Below are 16,252 nucleotides of genomic sequence, written 5' to 3' on the forward strand. Positions count from 1 at the left end.
ATCCTTGAAACGGATCCAGCTCTTCAGTGTTTCCTAATAATGTTCCATCTGATCTGTGTGTTGTTGGTTTTAGGGACTCAATCATCAGTAACATTGTAATCAGAAAAGTTTTATTGAAACCCCAAATATCAAAAATGTTTTGTTTTGTATCTTTTATACAAAAAGGCTCGCAGGCAGCTCTACTGCTGTAAACAAAGAAAATACAGTAGACGATTCGATGTGATTTACACGTGCAGGATTAAAGGAAACCTACCATTATGTTAAAGAGATCCTGCAAACTAAAATAATGCTTAAATGTCCACAGCACGTAGTTATGCAAGTCAATATATTGCCCTGTATTTTAAAAACATGTTTTATAAGACACTCATGCTCCTCTGATGTAGACGGCACGAGGACGAGGAGAAAAGGCAGACACAAACCAATGATGGAGCAAAAAAAAAAAGTCTACAGGTTTTCCATGTTCAACCTGTGTCTGTGTGGGTTTACTCCAGTTTCCCCTAAAACTAAAATCATCAATAAATCAGAACGAGAGGGGGTTTGTAAGTGAAAGTGCGGGACAACGCAGACGGCATCGCGTCATAGAAGAGAGCGTGGCCTCGCTAAGGGGGAAACTAGAATCTTTTGAGACACAATTTTTCACTCTTTTTAGACATTTTCTGGTGGAATACGAACTTATTTATCCCACACAAATACAATCAAGTGTAAATCGGGTCTATATGGATATTTTCTCACAGCAGATTGTTCTGAAGAAGTGAAAAAACGGCAGTCAGAGCAAGTGCTAGCGAGCGTTAGCATTAGCACAATGCTAACATGTAGCATTGTGTTAGCATTCTCCGTTTTTTTACGTATTTATGGGCTGTTGAAACACTTTGCTCCTCTCCATGTCTCTGTATCTTTATTTAGTAGAAAACTATATCAATAATTCAGCATTTGTTAAAGTAGTTTTTGAAAAATTAGAGAAAGTTTCGATTTTTCTCAAAATTGTTTTCCCCCTTGACCAAATATGGACGATACCGGAGTTGCCATCAGTATCTTTGGAAACGACCCCATCCGGAATGGTGTGTTTGCATACAGTGTTCGACCAAACCAAATAAAGCCTCATGTGCCTGTATTGTATTGCAAAACAGGTTTTCACAGTGATACTTCTATCACGACACAAACGTCTATCACAAAAAAAAAAGTATTGTTCCGAGCCAAATAAAAAGAAATTTCTGTGTGGACCATTAGACAAGCAACTCAGACTGCTGAACCGATTAATCTTATACTAAAACTTACACTTTACTGCATTTGTGGCCACTTCGCTGTTGTGTAATGACAATACAATCTTCCACACAACTGTAGAACATTAACAAATACATGAAACGTCTTTTTTTAATAATGTTTGTCGTTGGAGCGTTTCTCAGCCGAACCACGCGCGCTGTCTGGGAGGGGCCTGGGTGGGGGGCTCCACGTCGAACACCGAGCCGTGTCCCATTGAGGAGCAGATGTAGTACAGGTTCACCCCCAGCATCACGAGCACGGGGGCGAAGGAGAAACTGAAGCCAAAACCCCTGATAGTGCTGCGGAGAGACAGACACAGCCAGTAGATCAGCCTGCAACGAGACAGAGACATGGCTCAGGACACAAACTCACAAACAGGATATATTACAATGAAACAAACGGTCACATTACACCGCGTTCCAAATTATTATGCAAATTGTATTTCAGTGTCATGACATATTAAATTGATCCTCTACCAGTTAAAATTATGCTGACTCTCATTTGGAACGCGGTGTATATTCTCGCTCATGACCACCAGAGGGCAGTAAAAGAAGCCTCTGAATTACGCCTGTGCGAGGATTTGCTCCTTCATAACCAGTTTTGTGCACTCACGAATCTATAATGCTTATCTTTTGTACCTTCCGAAAGCAAAGATGATGGTGAGCAGCGGCACCAGTTTGACCAGGTTCTGGCTGACGTAGGTTGCCATGACGGCGAGCTGCAGGAAGTAGAAGAGAAACAGCCCCACAGACTCGTGGACGAAGTGTCCGTGGACCGCCACCAGCCTGTGCTCCTCGCGGCCCGCGTACAGAGGCCTGAGGGAGCTGAAGCGCAGCCGGGCCACACCCTGCACCAGCACTCCTGCAAAGATCACAAGGAGAGTATTCATGGGCTGTTGTGCTGCGTCTGTACTGTTGTCTTCTTCGACCACAGCTAATGCACCTCAAACAAAGTACCACCGAAGAAAATATCTGGTATTAAGAGAGCCACAAACTGCAAATAAACAGTAACTAAAGCAGTTCTTAGTGACGGCTAACACATGTGAGGCCGATAAGGTGAAGTTAAAGTTTCCTGTGTGTCAACAGAACAGGCTAATGTCCTACAATTAATGATGATAATAATCCTCACCGAGAAGGATGGGGATCATGGCAAACATGGAGCAGCGCAGTGTGTAGATCACCCTGAGGGGGGCACTGTTGAGTGGAGGAGATTCAAAGGGCAGCAGCTCGTAGCCGCCCCAAACCAGCAGCGGGAACAGCAGCGCCCCGGCCAGAGTGGACAGAGTGAGCTTCAGCCGCTCCCCACAGGCGTCCTCACACAGGTCTGAGGAGACGGGACACACAGGTCAAACTGATACAATCACCGAACCTGTTTTATATTTAAATGTTTACATAACAAGACTAGGGCTGGGTACCGTTAAAGGATAACAATCTGGTATCGGGGAAAAAAAGGTTTAGGTACTACTGGTATCGAAAGCAGGTATCGAAAAGATTTTTTTTTTTTTAAGTAATTGGGAAAAAACGAAGGGAGAAATTGGGTCAAAATTTTTAGAAACAAATTGGGGAAAATGAAAGGAAAAAAGGGACAAAAAATGGTGAAACATTTGTAAATTTTGGGGAAATTGGAGAAATATTGGAAAAATGTTAGGAAATTTAGGGAAAATTGTGAAAAATATGGAAAATTTGGGAGGAAAAAAGTTTTTAAAAATGTGTTAAAAATTGTGGGGAAAATATAAGAAAAACTTGGAAAATGTTTTTTTGCTCTTTTTTTGGTAAAGGAAGTTTCTTGTTTTTTTCACCTCAAACAAATGATACAAATGAAAAAGAAATGATCTGCTTTGTGGTTCTATATGACTGTATCAAAAACCAAGCATCATTAAAGTACTGGTATCGAAATAAATGTAACGGTACCCAGCCCTAAACAAGACCACACAATTCATTCTTAACAAAGCTTTCAAATGTATTATTCTGCACAGTTGGAACAATTAGATCCTGGCTTAAAAAGGACTAATGCAGGATAAACTGACTTGTAATGGCAAACTGTGATAAACAGCCAGTCCTTAAACAAGACATTTTACAATTTTGAATACACTTGGCAGGACAAATGTCTTCTGCAATGTTGTGTTTGTTTTCATATAAAATTGGCAGTGCTACGATACAGTAACATATGAGAATAAAAAGTGGTTAATAATTAATGTACAATTGAACCTTGAATTGTGAATAGTATTTCCTGGATTATATAGTGAATCGCCGAGTCCATGTAAAGCCTTATAATTGCATCCGGATGAACAAAAACAAGATCAGACCATTGAACAAAGCGCCAAATTAAAATCAATAGTCACTGTAAATGTGGAGTGTGTAACCCCAAAGAGGAAACAGATTAGTTTAACCAGAAAATCAACCCGTGACTCATGTGAAGAAGGCTTTCATTGGGTAAAGCTTGAACAGGAGTCGGTGAAAGTCTTGGGAAAAGAAGCCCATTCAGCGGCACTCAATAGATTTAAGGCTTATTGATCTCTGGGCTTGTCCCATTGTTCACCTAGGAGTGGCACATAAGCACAGGCATTCAGTGACTCTATGATGGATACCCTTCCTGCCACAAGCATCAAGGGAGCCACAGTATGAGCTGAAGTGTCTGGGAGGTTCAACAACAAGGAAGTCCAGGGTTTTAACTGATTCCTGGGTATATCTGAACTATGATTCCTGGACATTTCTGAGTGAAAGATGGCGTGTTTTCTCAAAGCACAATTTTCTCAACAAGGACTAGTATGTCCTTAATAAGGACACGACGTGATCGGGGAGGTTTGAAGCAGCCAGTTGTCAGGCAAACACTCACAGCGAGACTAAAGCAGAAGTTATTTACTCTCCCAGTCATCATATTAGTCACATGTTGATGGAGAGGAAATAGCAGAAACTGTAACAAGATCACAAAGTCCTTGGTAGTCATTGTACATAAGATACCACTATTTTACTATTTAATCATTCTTTGTTTATTTTCTCACATGTTCTGCCTATTTGCACACCCTGAGTGTTTCAAAGAGCTGAATGTAACAAGTAAATTTCCCCAATTCTCCCCACTGTGAGATCAATAAACCCTTCTTCTTCTTCTTCTTCTTCTTCTTCTTCTTCTTCTTCTTCTTCTTCTTCTTCTTCTTCTTCTTCTTCTTCTTCTTCTTCTTCTTCTTCTTCTTCTTCTTCTTCTTCTTCTTCTTCTTCTTCTTCTTCTTCTTCAGTGAATACACCACACGACTACTTTGATAAACTAAGACTGGAAGTTTCATGAAGTGCTTCAAAGTCCAAGGTAAAATACTTCCAATATGCTTGTGAGAGTGTAATTTCAAAGTTTCAGACCTCTTTTGATTAAGATATGATGAAGTGGTGAACAGGTCTGGGCTCATTCTACACATTAGGACATGGCTGGAACATGTAGGGGGAGGAAAATACATAACTTTAACATGTTTAAACTCCGTATAATCCCTTTAAACATACACTACCTGACCGAAATAAAAAAGCTGCCACAAAAAAAAGAAGAAAAAGTCACATTTCGTTGTACCACCGCCTTCAGCTTTGATTACAGCTGTGGCATTGTTTCTTCTTTCAAAAGATTCATTACCACCCAGTATTGCATTCATTTTTCATCAAGATCTTGGGAGAGTGTGATCTCTGAGCAAAGCCTTCTCCAGCACACCCCAAAGCTTCTCAGTGGGGTCAAGATCTGTGGCCTCCCTGAACAACTCTTTCCCTCCCCCTGTGTTTTGTATCATACTCACAGATCTTGTCATCCTGCGGCGCCCACTCATGGTACATCTGCGCTGAGCCCTCTTCGGCATACGGCTCTTTGTACCCGTCAGTCTCCTCGAACAGCGACCTCTCCTGCTCCTCCTGCAGATCTTTACTGGACATCCGCACTATAGTGACCTGCGGGGTGAACCCTGGCACCCCTTTCTCCGCCTTCCAGTCCACCTCTACATCCTCGTCCCCTTCATCTTCGTCATCGGCCAGCGACCCTCCGCCTTTGTCTTCATTCTGCCGGATCTCGTCGCTCCGCCACCTCTCGCCCTCTGGCATGCTCTCCCTCCACTTTGACTTGTTCCCGATCCCCCCTTCTTCTCCCCGACTCTGCTTCTCCGACATGTCCTGGCTGCCGCCGCTGATCCCCGTGTCGCCTTCTTCGGGCTCCGAGGCGCATTTTTCAGACCAAATCCCATCATCTTCTTGCTCGATTTGGGGTTTCCGGTCGCCGGGCCAAGGCAGAGTGCACGGCTCCATGGCGGCGCACACCCCGGTCTCCTCATCGCGTTCTTTACAATTATCGTCATCAGAGAGATTGTCAGAATCATCTATTTGTTTAACGTTCGCTGCTTTTTCTTTTGCTTTAGTTTGAGGCTCCGCAACAGGCGCGGTCTTCGCCTCCTCGGGCTTAGCATCAGACATCTTCGGTTTGAAATGGCTCTTCAGCTGCAGTCCAATCTGAGGCAAATGAGACAAAATTATAATGATTTACTGACTTTGGGGCATTTCTTTTACACCTGGACAACACATTAGGCCTAGGATTTACCCCTCTCTAAGCTCTCCATTTATCCATTTCTTACAATAACTCACAGTGCACCAGCTTGTGACTGTACTTTAATGAAAATATATTGGTAATAACATTTCAAGGTTTCCTTCAACATCATAACAGAAATATGTCTTCCTTTTAAACAGCAGAAAACAGAAATGTCCTACCCACTCTAGGTTGTAAAATTGTAATACAACAATAACAATGCCAGAATTGCCCTGTTCTGTATCTAATAGTGGCAGAGGCTTAAAATGCCACTGCCATTAGATAACAGATACAGGCACCCCATACAAGTTTTAGGAACCTTGCTATGAAAAGCCTTAGTAAATGTAAGTGATTAATTTAGCTTACAGAACGTTTTTCTTGTGCTGAATAGCTACCCACGTCGCTTATTGTTTACATTGTCGGCATTTAAATGAATTATGAAAACGATCACATTGCAGGTAGATAATTATAGTCAGATTGAACCTTGGCACGTCTTTATAGCACGGCTGATAAAGAGGGAGACTTTTCCCAAAGCGCCGTGGGCATAAACGGCATAAACCAGGCCTTAGCAGCGGAATGTAGTTTCGGCCTGAAACTTGTTGAGCAACTCGTGTTTACACTTTGCCCTCCGTTCAACGCAAATAAAACCACAAATCCAACATCGGAACGTGACACGTACCTGTTTTAACCCGTAGGTCTCTGAATTAGTCCGTAACTTTGTCCAGACGGGACCATGTCAGTGGTTTGTTGTCCGCAGGTGTGCCCAGGTACCACTGACGCACTCACGCACCAAACACCGGAAACGTGTCCACGCAATGTCGTGGGAGGCAGCACGCGCCTTTGGCAATTTCCAATGGGGAAAAATACAGTATAAAAGCTGGCAGAGACATTAGTTTATTTTTTCTCAAAGATATCGAGCTTTTTTCAATACAAATAGACTATTACGGAAGGTTTAAAATGAATCCACACACTCCGTTTATAACAGATCACAAATTAAGAATGTTGTGTTACCAGGTGTTATGCGCTTATTTCACCAGCAGAGGGTGCTTTATTGCCACTAACAAAATTGTAAAGCTGTCTTAAATTCTATAGAAACTTTAATTGTTTGTAAACATTCCGGGCTTGAGCAGGAGGCAGGAAGCTAGATTCCTACCGATTTCCATTGCAGCTGTCGTCATGGTAACGATAAACAAATGTCGTTGGGAGATATCAGACAAACCTTATTTTATCGTCACAAATGTCATTCCTCTTGTTCTTTCACTTTAGACCACAACAGGACCACATTATTTTTTTTATAATTGCTAGTTTTAGTTAAATCTTATTTCTCTTGATCACTTCCTGCCTCCAGCTGATGTCACTGATGATGTAAGCTGCGAAAGGGTCCATTTATTTATATAATTATTATACCAGTAGTAAATTTCTCCTGGATTTGTTGTACCTCTTTCCAATACGGCATCTCAAATGCACTTTTTAACAAAACACTGCATCATGCTGGAGATAAGGCTGCTGACTATCCATGTTTATAGTAGCCTATAATGAAGCAAAAAAACAAACAAACAAAAAAAACATTCAAAGACTATATTACAAGAATAACATTTTATTTAAGTCAACAATCTCAGTTTTCGTGTGTGCGCAAAAACACAAAATCCAAATATGGCATTTTTTTTACAAGGTATGTATGAAATAAAACCATTTCAAATCAATTATCAGTTCAATCAGATTTAGTTTGGTCACACTAAAATGACACTTTAACCCTGCCCGTTTTAGGTTTATGACGTAACACATTATTAAACATTAACACAGTCGATTTTTCAGGATTCAAAAGTAAAACACATTTTGTCTAAGATGGTTAAAAGTGCAGTTGAGAAAACTAGAACTGCAGTTTCAAATCTTAACTCATCTTTAAAAAGACCTGGTACATAAAACTGGTTAAAAATATGCTAAAATTACATTCAAGGCTTTGGCAACTAACTAACTCTTCCATTTCTGATCAAATTATTTTCAACCATGTTTTGAAATTGAGACTAAGTTACAATACAAACAGTTGACTTTCTATTGTGACAAAACAATATCCCTCTGGAGTTAATGAAGGCCTCACGAGACTACTGGAGTAACAAAGGTTAAAGAACATTTAAAATGCAGTGATGGGAGCATCTACACTTTTATTTTTAACAGTTGTTCAAAACGTGTTAACCGTTTTGTTCTGGTAATTGTTTTAAAAAAACATCTTCAAGATCCTCAGGTTGAATCATTTTCTTCAGGTGGAGAGTTTGAACCGTCGGCATCTTCGTCTGCTTCTTCGTGCACTTCTTCGTAGACTTCTTCCTGCACTTCCTCATACACCTCTTCATACGCTTCTTCCTGCGCATCTTCTTGAGCCTCTTCTGTGCTTTGATCAGAATTTGGGATCTTCTCTGTACCGTCATCAATAATGGCTTTGTTTTTGCCTGAGCCCTTGGGCCGTCCTCTCTTTTTTGGAGGCCCTTTTGCTGCTTTAGGAGATTTGCTGGGGGTCCCATCATTGTTGAACTTTTTCAAATGTACTCCCTTCTTAGACTCAGATTTGCGGGGTCTCCCACGGCCTCTGCGAGGGGTATCTGAAGAGGACGCTCCTTTAGGTTGGTCCGCTTTGGGATATTTGCGAGGTCGACCCAGTGCTTTCCACACTCTGGGCTGGTACAGCTCCTCGTCTGGGGGCAGAGGGTTCTTCCTCGGGCGACCTCTGCTGATTTTCTTTGGGCGACCTCGCTTACCGGGAATTTTTCTGGGGAGGGAAACATTAAGTTTTTCAGGCGCCACATGCATTCTTGTAGGGCGGCCACCGGCACTTTCCAATCTAACAGTGAATTCTGATTTATTTCGAGAGCCTTTTGGTCGGCCTAACTTTTTCCTGCCACCTGCAACTGGTTTTTGTTGTATTGCTCCCTCCGGAACAATTTTCTTTGGCCTTCCGCGTTTTCCTTTTGCCACACTTTTCTTTGGTCGCCCTCTTTTAGGTGGAGTCTGCGCTGCACTTTTAACACTTGTCTTCTGTATGCGCTTCTTGGGGGATCCCTTTGGTCGACCTCTCTTCTGGGGTGGAGGATGGCTGTCCTCACTGTCCTCTCCACTAGACTCTGCCTTGCGTTTTGTTGAGCCTTTAGGCCTTCCTCTCGGATTGGGTGTCCCACCATTCATGCTTGCCCTCTTTAGGTTTGCTTTACTGCCTTGCCCCTTTGGCCTCCCCCGTCCTCTCTTCACGGTGCCTCCATTGGTGACGTCTGGCTGCTCCGCACTGACGTCGGCCACAGAAACCTGCTGGTTTTTCATGCCCACACTGGACTCTCCATCTGTGATGTGATCTCCTTGTTCAGCCATGTCATCTGCAGAACCTCTGTCTTCACCTAGAACTTTGGCTCCTGTGAGAGAAGATGGTTTTATTCATTGAATTAAAGGTTTCCAGCAAAGTGAAGGCACACAGTGTTACTAAATACAGTAAAAGATCATTTTTACTTAAAAATGAATAATTAAGTCAAAAATTAAATCGTCATTGATCAAATTTTGTATCAAATAAAATAATGCAAAATGGAATAAATGTCCAATGTTCAAACTAAAACTGTATATAATTGTAACCAGTTTTATCTGTAACCTTCAATAATGAAACAAGAGAGCATAAATGGCACACATTATGTCCGTCTTTTCGGGCGGTGTCTATTTACTGGATTTCAGCCCCCTAATGGCGGGAAGGCGAAGCTTTCCTTGTCCTGTTCACAGCAACACAAGGAAATGGTGCCAGCAGCTCATGGCAAAACAACTTAGGAGTTGGTTTGAAATCCCACAAGCAAATGTAAACGAGTTTCCATTACGAATAAACCCTACCAGACTTAGACGTATTATCAGTGCAAAACGGGAAGATAATGAAAGCATTAAGCCATGCAATATTTCCACTATGTAGACCGATCCGCAATAAAACGGAGATGGCGATAACCGCAGGGTTAGTTCTTGCAATGCAAACTGCAGAATATAAGTGCACATCTTACCAGAAAATGCTCAGAAGAAAACCCCGAAAGGTTCCGTTTATCACCGGTTTAAGAGATCCCGGGGATGCGGACTTTAAAACATCATACTTATTGTGGATCGATTGTTTGAATTTGCAGCCACTTCCGGTCGTCAGTTAGGAAAAGTACCCGGAAGGAAACATCGACCACGTATTTTTAGTTCCACCATGAATGAGAGCGCCACCTGGCGACTGTTACACACAAGGGGATAAAAACTACGAATAAAGCGCGAAACGACGCTTCTTGAAATAACTATAACTTACATAACTTTGATGTTGTATTTAATTCATTCTTATTTTATGCGTGCAACGTTTATTGTTCTATTATTGCCTTTGTACAAACCTGATCCTCGGGAAACCTAAAAGAAAGAACCTGTGAATGTCAGGAAAGCCCAGCAGAGGTTGCGCTGCTCATGAACCGCTCCGTCCGCCGCAGTCACTGTTTGAACTGAGCGCATCCATCACTGGAGCAGCTGCAGAGGACTGTGGGAACATTGGTCAGTCTTTTCTTTTCCCGAGAACTACATTCTTCCACAAAATAGGACCAAAATGGTAGAAAACAACACCCCCAATTTTTGTAAAGTTTATTATTTATAGTAACAATTGAAAGAAATCCTTAATGGGCAGATGTTTGGACTATAAACGTGATTCCCAATATATTTTAAGCTATAATTTGAACAGGGCCTATTTAGGTATATGTGTTGCAATACACTGTAAGTATGTCACTGTTTTATGTACAGAGTTACTGTTAAAAAAAACTGCATGTATCCACAAAGGAATGTACTTCTTTGGCTTATATTTATTACACTCTCTATTAAACATGCATTGGATACTTCTAATTAAGTTTCTAAGAAGAAGATATTTCCTTCTGTGTGCCCTTTATGTACTCAGTATATATATTTGTATATTTGCATTTCCATTTTTCTGTATGCACAAACTTCTGACTGAACAAAGTCCGTTTCCAAAACCAGGCAAGTATTGGTTAAAAGGATGGGCAGGAGGCCGAGGCGCAAAGAAAATGACCGTTTTGTGAAAATGAGGTTTGAAAAAGACAGGCCCTGAGAGACTGAACCCACTGCCCTGTCCCCCCCACCACTACCCCCCGTCCCGCCTCGTGCCCCCGCCCTCACTGATCTTCTCCATGGTTACCAGACAGCGCTCGCGATGCAGCCCACCGTTAATGTGTTTTTCAGCAGCGGGAGCGAGCGGGATACTAATGTGGCTGGGTCCGTCTTCTGCACAATCGCTGTCAAATGTTCAAATGTCCTGGGACGAACAAACACTGGAGGAAGGAGTCGGGACGAAAGCCAGGGGCCGGACTAGACCACTGAGACCCAAACCGCCGGCGCTTTGTCAATGCTTTTGCAAGTCATCTGCAAACTGAGGATCCAAGGCACTTTATGAAGCACAAGTCCCCGATAAAACCACTCGAAAGATTTTGCTGCAGTTTTGTATAAAGATTCATCACACACAAAGTTCAACACAGAATGAAAGACTTTATTCTGCACACATAATCCCAGTGTAAAAAAGAAGCATAATTTAACATTGTATCAAGTAAACGCTAATATTTTGTATCCAAAGTATAAAAACTTCACATGTTGAGCTTATTTAGAAGAGTGTAATCAGCAAAAACACAAAAGAAATTACAAACCTTAACAAATGCACCCAAAAAATACGACGTTCCTGACGTAAAAAACGATTCCCCGCTCAGTCATTTTCCGCGTCAAGATTTAAAAGTCTTGAGTGAATCGTTTTTTGGGGTCACGACCTTTAGGCTGACTCATTAATGAGGCGTGCGTTATTGGGCACAAAGGCAGCCAAAAGATACTGCTCCCCTCAGAGGTCCGCAGTGTCGCCGTGACGATGTCTGGAAACTTCGCTCACGTCTAGAGGCGGCCCGTGACGTCTGTTTTCTCACAGTCTGCAAAGTCACGCTCTCAAAACGACACTTCACTGCAACGTAATGTCTTAACAGTGTTGGATAGTTCACATTTTGTTAGTAGGTCTTAATATCTTATAAAGGACACATTTCTTATTTAGAGTAAAAGACTCTGAAAACAGGTGAACACATTTGGACTACTCTAAACAAATACAAACAAATATGAACTACGAAAATATCCTCAAAACAGGATACAAGGTACGCTGTTTGATTGTTCAGATGTTGCTGTGCAGTTGTGGCGCATGCGACGGTGTTCCCAAGGACCTCACCTGTGACCAGCTCATCATCACAGGTTAAGGGTCTCAGGGACAACGAGGCACGCGAAGCTTCGAAGCACGATCCCACGTCAGCTCCCGATCACGTCTTCACTCATTCTGATACGCACCTGTCCGTGTTCGACTATAGGACTGTAACTTGTTCGTACTTTTGTGCTCGACCCTGCCAACTCAATAACCGTGACCGCATGTAGAGTGCACACAGACAGTATTTAAGAAGTTGTACGGGAGTTACACGGTTATATCCTTTTTCATTGTTACCATTGTTCAAGACGCCGTTGCAGTATCAGAGAATGCTCGACGCGGCTGCAGACCTGGACCAGATAACGTCATCCTGTGAAAGAAGCACAAACACATCAGACAACACGCTTCGATTCGATTATATAAGTTAGCTGTGAGTTAGCAGCGGGCGCTCGTTTATCCGCATTTCATTTTTAGGACTCTTTAAAGCTTCTTCTCTCCAAGCAGTGCCAGCGCCTGTTCTTCAGACAGATCTGAGGAGAAAGCGATCAAAAGCATGCCCCCTGCTGGCAGACACAGAGCACCCGAGGCTCGCTCAAATTCTAAAATTTTACTTATAGTTTGTGATTTGGGGTGAGGAGGCGGGCGCTGCAGCGGTCACTGAGTTCAGACACACATGCATTTGGTGGTGACACACAGCTGTGCCTGCAGCAGCAGACGACACTGTCGTCTTATATTTCCTACAGGCCGAGTGAGCTCAGGATTATGCAATCAGCCTCACCACAAAGATGTTCAGCCTTCGGGGAGCAGCACTGATTTACTCTTCCCCAGACAGAATAAATGTCATACAGCCTAATGCTGCAGAGGCGGAAAGGCTGAGGGTTCAACAGCGGTAAATAGCTCATAACTCAGTTTAGATGCAGTTTAAATCAGTGCCTTGTCCACTGCAGATGCAACATGTAAACGGACTAACCTGCCGGTCCAGGTGCTCACACATGCACAACAACATGCGACAAACAAAGACACAAACAGAGCTTTGTCTCTGCTACTTCTCGCTGTCCCAGTTTTTCAGCGGCTGCGTTTGTTTCCGCAGCAGCAAACAAAGACCGGAGCAAAACGAAACTCCAGCTGGAGGCAAAATGAGGTGGCACTTTGCACGAACTCAACTGTGCCACGATTCATAAACATGACACAGATGTGAGGACGTGAAGTGGACGTGCTCAGTTTTCTGGCCGCTTCAGCCTCACCGTTTGCCAGAGCAGACTATGTTCGAAACATGGACACTGTTGTACCCATGTGCACATGCATACAAGTGCAGAAAGCAAGCACACACAAATGACACTCTTACGGCAAGTTATCGATCCGCTTTTCCCCCCAAGAGACGAGCCACAATTAATCCAGACCAGAGCGTGATCAGACCTATCCTGCCACATGTGCACCGCCTTTGTACATGCCGGCGAACGCTAAAGCTGCTGCCTTCCCCTCTGTCTCTCTCTTTCCTTTTTTTGTGTCCTCATCCCTCTCTCAGCGGCGGTCCTGGCTCTGTATTAGCCGCCGCTGGTCCAGTCTACCTTGGCCAATTCTCTTACAACACTGCAACTATCTATCTCTCTACGGAGCAGGTATGGGCTACAGTGATTGCACACAAACAGACTTAAAAAGACACACCAATGAATCGATCCTATACTGTGGTGTTGTACCGAAAGCCCTCTCTCCTCCTCCCCTCCTCCCCCACCAGCAGCGCCACTCATAAATCTGTGTCACCTACATACACACACAGACACTCGCAGACACTTATGCAAGCATGCAGCATCTCCACTTTTCTCTTTCTTCCCAACATCATTTGCCTGTCCCCCTCCTCCCCTCCGCTGCCTCTCTCTCAGCCCCATCGAACCATCCTCTCCAGGCGTGACGTCCCGTCTAGCCCCTCTCTTGCAGTCTACGTGGGGCGTGTGTCTTTGTGGTGTGTAGTGCAACTCGATTGTTTGTTTGAACTCATCTGAAGAGGAGAGGTAGCAGCGTGCGACAAAGACAGGGGCAGAGAACAAGGGGGGAAAAAATCGAGGCTAAAAATGCTTCATTTAAACGTGTGGAAATGTGGAAAGACAAAGATAGCTAGTAATATCGAGGTAAAACTGGATATAAATGCAATTAAATGAAAGCACTGTCTTCAACCCAAAACTTTGACACTGAATCCAACATATGAATAATCCAGAACAAAGACAATGCTAAATTACACGTCTGAATATAAACCTTTAGTTTTGCCACAACACATTTTTACCGCATTATTGTACAGCCGCCGCTCAAAAGTAATTAGCCCTTACGCCTCAAAGAGCACTATGCTTCCAACTGCTATCTACAGCTTAGACGCTGATAAACATCAAAGACATGTAAGCCAAAACTGAACATCACACCAATGAACTTTACACCTCTGGGAACAAAAAAAGATGACAAAAAGGGACAAATCATTAGGGATATTAAGTGTAAGAGAATCAAAAACCAAAGTATTCGTTGTGCTTTGAAAAGCTCGTGTTGGGGAAGGGAATCCATGGAGATCTAGATCTTAAGTCAACATATAAATGACAGACTTATTTATAGATATAGATATTTATAGGCAGATTTGTGTTATTATATTCATGGGTCCAAAGCGATTAAACACGGAGACAATAGCTCATCCTTTGGACAACAAATTAAAATGAAAGTTTTTTAAATCATCGTACAAATGTAAAGATTAATGAAAGACAAGGTTCACAGCCTTGCAGATAAACGATACGCTCAATGTCGTGGACCAAACTTCTTCAATTCGTACAAAAAGGCACATTTATATAAACTTAAATCCAATAGTGTGTGTGTGAGCGCAGACAGTGGCTGGTGGTGGTCCCTCTCTCTGTCTCTGGCCTCACGTCGGCGCTCAGGGCAGCCGTTTCTTTGTGTGCCTGAGAAAAGAGCAGAGCTGGGCGAGATTGCTGATATCTGCTCTTTTGCTTTCCCCCTCCTCGCGGCTGGAGCACTGCAACGCAATGCGGATACCCAGTGTCTGCTGTGAGCCACTAGCGAGACGCACCGGGGACAGGAGGGGTGTGTGTGTGTGTGGGGGGGGGGGGGGGGGGTCGATCGAGAGGAGGGGTGGTGGTGGTGGTGGTGGTGGTGGGGGGCGGGCGAGCGAGCAAGGGAGGTGGACAAGTTCAATACAGACAGAGCTCTATAAGGCTTCTGCTGCTGCTGCTGTAGTCTGGGTCAATACCAGCCAAGACTTCAGACGCACCCCCGATGGATCCGAGGAGCATTGTATCGATACACTGTGCAATTAAAAGAGCAATTGAGTCCATGATTAATGTGTTTTTATAGCGCTTATTAACTACCCTCCGCACAGACCACACCACATGCAGACAGCAGAACTAAAGGGGGTGAAAGTGTCTTGCTCAATGACAACAAAAAATCATCAATTTTCCACACAACTTTAAAGCCATACTGTTTGTGTAGGCTCTCAGCTGGCCAGGAAGTATCCGTTGTACTACAGATGTTCATATATTGTCGACTGGACTCGGTTGGTTGAGTTGAGGACTGCGTCACATTTTACCCAATAAATACCTTAAAGTAATAGTCTGTAAGTTGTTTTATTGTATTCTTCAAGTCTCTCCCTTTGCTCATCAACTAATCAGAATCCCCGGTGCCAAAGCTTTGACCAATGAGACGAGCTTTCCTGTGAGCCGGCCTGTCAGGTCCAATCAGAAGGGAAGGGGGAGGAGCTTTTGAAATTTTGTTCTCTCTCTCCTCATTTTTCAAACTAAGAGGGGTTTTCAGGTCCAATCAGGAGGCGAATTGGGGGGACTTGGTTCTTTACTTTGTTTTTCCTCTCATTTTGCAATCTTACAGTTAAAGGAACACACTAACATTTCGGACTATACCGTTGCCATCAGTACAAAACATGCTCCCAACTTAGTTTAGTTTAGTATAGTTTCTTGAAAGGACAGGGTGCAGTTACAATGACCGGGCTCGACGCAGGAAAATGCTATTTTTGCAGTGGGTGATCAAAGAATGGATTTGGAAAAGGACCTAACATACTTAAATCTCAAATTCTGCTGACTTCAGGCAACATCTCCATGGAGACGAGCTCGAGACGTACCAACTCCTGATAAAATTACAGTCATGTCTTAGGAGAGATGAGCCGCTCACAGCAAAAGCACATCTGTCATAAAGTAACTGCCTGTATTTCAATTTTATTTATTGGGTAAAATT

At 43.1% G+C, this 16,252-nt stretch overlaps 2 protein-coding genes and 1 long non-coding RNA gene across 4 annotated transcripts in view; all 3 read right to left on the reverse strand.

The window, feature by feature from the left end:
- Positions 1-1,372: 1,372 nt before the first annotated feature.
- On the reverse strand, positions 1,373-6,569 carry LOC306974256 (uncharacterized protein). Its single transcript, XM_079571431.1, has 5 exons — positions 6,482-6,569; positions 5,030-5,729; positions 2,389-2,583; positions 1,899-2,121; positions 1,373-1,592 (listed from the first exon to the last, which is right to left on the reverse strand). Exons 2-5 carry the CDS (start codon positions 5,691-5,693, stop codon positions 1,400-1,402), a joined length of 1,275 nt encoding a protein of 424 aa, XP_079427557.1. The 5' UTR covers positions 5,694-5,729; positions 6,482-6,569; the 3' UTR covers positions 1,373-1,399.
- A 1,256-nt stretch (positions 6,570-7,825) lies between these two features.
- On the reverse strand, positions 7,826-9,174 carry LOC306974318 (uncharacterized protein). Its single transcript, XM_079571511.1, has one exon. It carries the CDS (start codon positions 9,157-9,159, stop codon positions 8,041-8,043), a length of 1,119 nt encoding a protein of 372 aa, XP_079427637.1. The 5' UTR covers positions 9,160-9,174; the 3' UTR covers positions 7,826-8,040.
- A 2,926-nt stretch (positions 9,175-12,100) lies between these two features.
- LOC306973540 overlaps positions 12,101-16,252 on the reverse strand; it is a 35,840-nt gene continuing 31,688 nt past the window's right edge. For both annotated transcript variants that reach the window (XR_013793569.1, XR_013793570.1), the window contains exon 4: positions 12,101-12,386. This is a non-coding gene — a long non-coding RNA (uncharacterized lncRNA). The remainder of the gene's footprint in view (positions 12,387-16,252) is intronic.

The sequence above is a fragment of the Gobius niger genome, assembly GCF_951799975.1.
Source record: "Gobius niger genome assembly, chromosome: 14".
NCBI classification, from domain to species: domain Eukaryota; kingdom Metazoa; phylum Chordata; class Actinopteri; order Gobiiformes; family Gobiidae; genus Gobius; species Gobius niger.